At 46.2% G+C, this 7,084-nt stretch overlaps 1 protein-coding gene across 1 annotated transcript in view; it reads right to left on the bottom strand.

Annotated features, from left to right (window-relative positions):
* The window catches only part of PREP (prolyl endopeptidase), a 108,816-nt gene that overhangs the window by 37,503 nt on the left and 64,229 nt on the right, over nt 1-7,084 (bottom strand). The window contains exon 11 of the mRNA XM_014531282.1: nt 4,148-4,251. Coding sequence (XP_014386768.1) covers nt 4,148-4,251 — 104 coding nt within the window. The remainder of the gene's footprint in view (nt 1-4,147; nt 4,252-7,084) is intronic.

Below are 7,084 nucleotides of genomic sequence, written 5' to 3'. Positions count from 1 at the left end.
TGTGGTGGGCGGGCTCATGGCTGCAGGCGGCGGGGCGTGGGGTGCGAGGCCCACTGTCCATGCCACCTCGTCCTCCAACGGGAAGCCGAAGCCCAGCAGCGGCCACCACCCAAAGCTGGAGAAAACTGCCTCAAAATTCTATTTCTGATACACATCAATTTTCTACCCACAGCTGCCGCCAGGAATGGATAAAGGCTATGTAGAGCGCAGCTTTCTCTGCTGTCAGCAAAATACGATACCATATCCTTCACCCCTGCCCCACCCTTGCTCCACTCAAGGTGCTCTGGGCCCTGCCTGCATGTAGGTCACACTAAGCGCACCCTCTGTGGCTGCTGTAGCTGCCTGTTTCTCCGCCCCTCCCTCTCTCTCTCTTGGGCATGGTCTGCTACCAGCTACACCACCAGGCAGACACGCAGCGTCTTCACCACCAACTGCACTGCCCAGCCAGGCAGGGTCATCGGTGCTGCAGTAGGTGCTTCAACACGGCCACGGTGCCTCACGGACTGTAAAAGGGAATGAACAGCCCGGGGAGAGTCTTTTTAAATTACATACGGAATAAATATAAACACCAGGGTCGTTTGGAATCGAAAGTGGCATCATGCTAACGTGAGTGAAAACAAAAACAGAGTATCTGTTTTTCAAAACGCGGTGGCTCCTTCCACACGCCGTCAGCATGCTTTCCATTCATACACAGGTCCCTCTGGAGGGCAGCTTTTACAGTGGTCGGTCACTGTCGGCCAACACCACCGAGAGCCTAATCAAAATGCGAGGACATCTGTCACACTCACGTCTGACGTCCGAGCTCCGCTGCACACGCAGATCTCAACCGCGGCGACGCGGATGTTCAGTGAAACTAGTCTATGGTGCTGTGCATTCCAAAGGCACCTTTACACATGAACAGATTCTATTTTAACGACTCAGTGCAGTATGTGTGATGTGTACAATCGATAGATATAAAAGTCTCCTGTGGGTATTATACACGGAGGCTCCACTCTGTCCACGGGCACAGCTCCGTTTTCTAAAACACGGAAATGAGGAGCAGCGCATTAAGACTGTAAACCAACGTGTTCTGTCCCGGTACCATCTCTCTGAATATTTACCATGAACTTTCTCCCCGAGTGCAGCAGTACAAATAAAAGGTCATAAGTGTCTGTGCAGCCAGGGAAGTTCTCACTGTGAAGTAAAGAGTCGGACACAGAGGAATTCAGGGAGTTTTCCATGACGCGGGCGACTGGCCTCACCCAAGCGCCTTTCCTCTCCAGTTTCCCCTGGAGACTGCAGGCTGCTCCCTATGTCCGCGGGGCAGAGAGATTCCTACTCCACACAAAGGCTCGCTCGGCTGCAAAGTTTTATCTTTCCTTTGTAATTGGAAACAATACACATTAGGTGACGGGTCTCTTTGTGCAGCACCTGTGAGGATCACCAGTGTTATCAGAACAGGAAACAACAGCGACTAGTACTTGACAGGAGGGACGATCCTAACCACCCGCACTGAGAAGAGTTTCGTCCTGGTAAGAAGCTGCCTCCCTGACAGCTGTCACCATTCCAAGTCCCCTCCCGTCCCTGAACGCCAAAGGGAACTGCACAGGGGGCAGTTTGGTGTGGGAAGATGGAGAAGAGAATTGGTTTGTTTTTTAATCTAGACCTGAGGGGCTGGGTAGCAGATATGAGCAGGAGACAGGGGGTCTCTTGTAGGCAGCTCTGCCTAGTTCTAGGGCAGAAGATGCCACTGTTCCTGGGCATCCCTGCCATTGCTGATCTCCGAGGCAATGAGGTGCGCGCACACACATCCACGCCCTGGGGACCAGGCGAGGACTAGAAGTAGGCCCTGAGATGGCCAAATGTTACAGGTGACAGGCACACACGGTCTATACGTGGAGAAAAGGAAAAACAGCAAAGAATGACAACCTAAAATACAGGACTAGGCTGAAATGGATATGGAAGACTGAAAGTCTGTTATATTTATTGCCAATACTGACTGAAAAAAAAAATCATTTTATTCTATGTGCCAGACACTTATTATACATCTTCTCATATAATCCTACAGGAATCCTGCAAAGTAGATACTATGTATTTTACAACTGAAAAAATGGTGGCGGAAAGGTTAAGTGACTCGCCCAATGTCACCCGACCAGGAGGTGCAGATGTTAGGCCTGACGTGGCTTCATGACAAAGGCCCTATGCGTTTCCCGAGAACATTCTGATCTTACGAATCCTATTTATATAGACCAGAGAGCAGCACACTTTTTCTTTGAGGGCTAAGTGTTAAGTGTCTTAGGCTTTGTGAGCCGTACAGTCTCTGTTGCACCCACCCAGGTAAAGCGGGAAAGCAGCCACAGAGACTAGGTAAACAAATGGGCATGGACGTTCTCCAGTAACCGGAGGCCAGTCTGCCAGCTCCAGATACAGCTCAGGGGTTGGCAAGCGCAGAGCTGGGCCAGATCCAGCCCACCGTTGGTTTTTGTAAAAAAAGCTTTATTTCTTTTATCATCAAGATCTAGCCCATCATCTAGACCAGCGGTTCTCAACCTGTGGGTCACGACCCCTTTGGCGGTCGAACGACCCTTTCACAGGGGTCGCCTAAGACCATCCTGCATATCAGATATTTACATTACGATTCATAACAGTAGCAACATTACAGTTATGAAGTAGCAACGAAAATAATTTTATGGTTGGGTCACAACATGAGGAACTGTATTTAAAGGGCCAGAAGGTTGAGAACCACTGATCTAGACTATTTCTAGACAGTGAAGAGTAATGTGCCGAGCTCAAATAACGTCCTCGTTTCACAGAAACACTCTCAGGAGCATCAGTGCTCTTTGTTCTAACCTTCCTTCATTCCTAACTTCCTAATCTGTGGTCAGTGGGGTCCAGCCCTCCAGGTGGGAGAGCCCTGATAAACTCCTGGTGCCCGAGGTCACCTCTCACTGCGAAGGAGCAGGGCCATTCTGCGCCATCAACAGATAAGTGATTCAGTTTCTGGGAGGAGTAGGATCTTGGGCAGCTGAATAGATAAAAACGGAGATTCTTAACCTAAAAAGATGGGTGACCACAGATTGAGTTTGTGGTGCCATGATGATGAATTAGTTAATTCATCCATTCTAATATTTTATGTTAATCCTCACTTGAGAATATTTTTCCATTGTTTTTGTTTGTTTGTTTGTTTTAAGAGAGAGTGAAAGGGAGGAGGAGAGAGAGAGAGAGAGAGAGAGAGAGAGAGAGAGAAACATCAATGTGAGAGAGAAACATCAATTGGCTGCCTCCTGCACAGGCTCGATGAGGGCCGTGTGGGGATGGAGCCTGCAACTGAGATACATGCCCTTGACTGGAACTGAACCTGGGCCCTTCAGTCTGCAGGCTGACACTTTATCCACTGAGCCAAACCGGCTAGGGCAGCGGCTTTTCAGTCTGAATTTCATATGTGTTTCTGCCTGGCACAGAGTGGGCACACCATAAAATATTAGAATGCCCTAGCCCAGTGGTCGGCAAACTGAGGCTCGCGAGCCACATGCAGCTCTTTGGCCCCTTGAGTGTGGCTCTTCCACAAAATACCACATGCGGGCGAGCACGTACAGTGCGATTGAAACTTTGTGGCCCATGTGCAGAAGTCGGTATTTTGTGGAAGAGCCACACTCAAGGGGCCAAAGAGCTGCATGTGGCTCGCGAGCCTCAGTTTGCCGACCACTGGGCTAGGGCATTCTAATATTTTATGGTGTGCCCACTCTGTGCCAGGCAGAAACACATATGAAATTCAGACTGAAAAGACTTATAGCACTTGAGTAAATACTTCACATAGTGCAAATCTATGTTGCTATTTATGACACCATAAAACTTGAGCCAGAACGCAAACCACTGCAAGCAAACAGACTAACACAGACAAACTGTGTTGCTTTGACAGCTACCGAAGTGAGATCCCCAGACAAGGGACTCTGGCTTCTTGTCAAGTTGTAGCTATGGGAGAACTTGTAAGATCTGGGAGGACAGAGGCCATCCTGGCTCAGTGCCCAGACCCGGGAACTCCGAAAGGATCTGTCATCCTTATTACTGTGGATCACCTCCACAGCTCCTGACGAGCTGGGCTCAGAAGGCCCAGCTAAGAAGTCAGATTTTCTAACTCACATTATCAAGAGCAAACACTCCTCCATACCTGGACGGTCTGGTAATCGGAAGCATCGATTCCTTTCACAGTCACCTCTCGGAAGACTCTTGGCTCCAGCTCCTCTTTGGTGAGATCACAGTGATAAATAATGCCTAGAAGGAAGCGGAAGTCTACCTTTAGTCCATGAACACACCAGACACAGGGGGACAAGGATCACAAACCATAATCAGATGCCATGAGGAGCGGAGGAGCATCAGGGAGCATGAGAAGAGGGAAGAGCTAACTGTGGAAATGTAACAGGTCTGCTCCACGCCAAGTCACTTAGGAGCACAGGCAAAATAACATGGGAAATTTCACACAGGGCCGTTATGCCTGAGAGCCAATTACGACGGAAAAGACTAATGAGTGGCCCAAAGTCAAGAGCCAGTCAGGGGTCTCTTGATGGCAATCTGGGGCTCTTGCTACCTACCCGCCACCCACTCATTCACAGACACACAGGTGGACAGCAATCAGGGACCAGAGATGATCGGGGAGCCATTCTCAAATTGCTTTACAATTTTGATTATCCCAGTAATTGTGCATAACACAAATTGAAAAATATGCACCAAGATTTCCAGCTTATTTAACCACTAATTAAAATTCTATTTCCTGAATTTAATGCTGACATTTAACAACTAAATCGGAGGAACAATAAATAGGACAAGTCCCACTGTTTGAGAAAAACAACACTGCTGTGGTTTATGAAACAGAATTAGTCATCCAGAATGGCTGGTGTGGAAAACAGCCCTCCCACGAAATACTTTACACATATACTGTCAAATATATGAAAAATCTGTTCAGTGATCCCCATGCTTGCTGGAAAACCAGAAACCAAACGGTGCTCCCACAGGACACATTCTAAATGACTGATCTGGAGTAAAACCGTGGCTGGCGTTCTTCTCAGCTCCTCTGTGTATGTTCTCCACTAACAGTTGAGAAACATACTCTGCCCCCCACTGGCAAAGAGAAGTACATTTAGATTCCTTAACAGCATGACTGCTAATCCCGACAAATGTTATCCCAATCATCACGCTTACAGACACAGTGTGCTAAGGCACGATCATAGGGTGTATGATTAACATCAACAGTGGGGAGATATGTAACATGATTCAAAGTATTGGCTTTCTTCGGTATGAAGTATAACTTAAATACTTCCACGCTGCACTCTGGGCATATGCTGAATTTTCCTAGATGAATGTCATCTTGAGGGAAATGGCTATCTTCAGATATATGTGAATTGTGGAAAAGCTTCTTGTTCAGTACCTGCTCCCCTCTTTCCCAAAATACAAAAACCATCTGGATCTTTGAAGAAAAAGCACACCAAACCACCAAACAACTACAAACAGAGATGGCAGACCAAGCACGTACCCCGTGAACACCTGACTCGCCCTGGCATCACCACTACCTCTAGTGCAGTGACTGACAGGGACCGGGAGCCAGGATTCCCAGCGCTGACAGTTACTGGGCCAGTGAGCTTAGACAGTCACCAAAGGACTAGAATGCAAATCCCCTAGTGAAAGAAATGAATAGAAAATACACTCTAAACGCCTGTTTATCCAGAAAAAAGAAATTCAGACATTGAATCCTCTAACAGTGGAGTGAAGTAAATACACCACAGGGGCTGGCTACTGCCTGATCCCTATTCTTCTGTCTTCTGGGAAGAGGCTGTGTTAACCCTGAAGGTACCACTACTTAATATAGTTAGTTGAGCAATGCTTTCTATTTACATATTCGCACATTCACACTGTAATGTAAATCCTTATAATGTAACGATGTTTGGTGTCCAAGTACAAGTGAAGGTGGGGTTTGGAGAAATCCTACATTCATGAACCAGAAAGGATTGGTTAGGTGATCTCTAGGAAATCAATTCCAAAATTTAAGGGTGAAAGAGAGATTTGGAATATGGGAGTCCCTTAAGGTGTCTGGACTTGAGGAGATGGGTCACTGATGAAAACAAGGCAGGGCTGGTCAGCTGGGATATTCCTGCTATAATTCGAAATAAATGTAAGGAGGTAAAAGAAATGGGAGTTAGGAAAAGGGGTAACTCTATGAGAAACTGTGAAAGAAGAATCAGAAGGATAAGAAAGACTGCGTATGTAAAGAAAAGGCAAAAGAACTTTGCAAAAGATGACCCACGTAGAGACTGTTTTGTCTGATTGAGGTTGGGTTTTAAGGTTTTTAAAAGAAAAAAATAAATAAAAACTAAAACAAGTCTCTTTAAAAATTTTGTGCTCCTTGGTATTTTCTTAACAGAGTTGAAAATGTATTTATGTCCCCACAAAAGCTTGCTCATGGATGTTTATAGCAGCTTTATTCACGATTGCCAAAACTTAGAAGCAACCAAGAGGTCCTGCAGTAGGTGAATGTGTAAATGGACGATGCTACACCCAGAAAATGGAATATTATTCAGTGCTAAAAAGTAATAAAGACACGGAGTATCCTGAAATGCATATTACTAAATGAAAGAAGCCAATCTGATAAGAAGCCAATACTGTGTGATTCCAACTACATGACATTCTGGAAAAGGCACAACTATGGGGACAATAAAATAAACAGTGGTTGCCAAGGGTTGGGACATGGGGTGGGTTGAAAAAGCAGAGCACAGAGGATTTTTAGGGGAGTGAAAGCATTTTGTAGGATACCATAATGATGGATACATGTCATTATACACTTATCCTAACCCACAGAAAGTACAACTCTAAGAGTGAATCCTAATGTAAATTATAGACTTGGGGTGATCATGATGTGTCAGTGTAGGTTTATCAGCTGTATAACAAATGTAATACACTTGGAGGGGTGTTGATGGTGGGAGAGATTATGCATGTGCAGGGGCAGGGATTATATGGTAAATCTCTGTACCTTGCCCTTAATTTTGCTGTGAACCTAAATTTGCTCTAAAACACACTCTCTCTCTCTCTCTCTCTCTCTCTCTCTCTCTTCTCTCTC

This window comes from Myotis brandtii, unplaced genomic scaffold, assembly GCF_000412655.1.
Source record: "Myotis brandtii unplaced genomic scaffold, ASM41265v1 scaffold8, whole genome shotgun sequence".
NCBI classification, from domain to species: domain Eukaryota; kingdom Metazoa; phylum Chordata; class Mammalia; order Chiroptera; family Vespertilionidae; genus Myotis; species Myotis brandtii.
The sequence above is the reverse complement of the archived record's forward strand: the minus strand, read 5'-3'. Positions and strand labels throughout refer to the sequence as shown.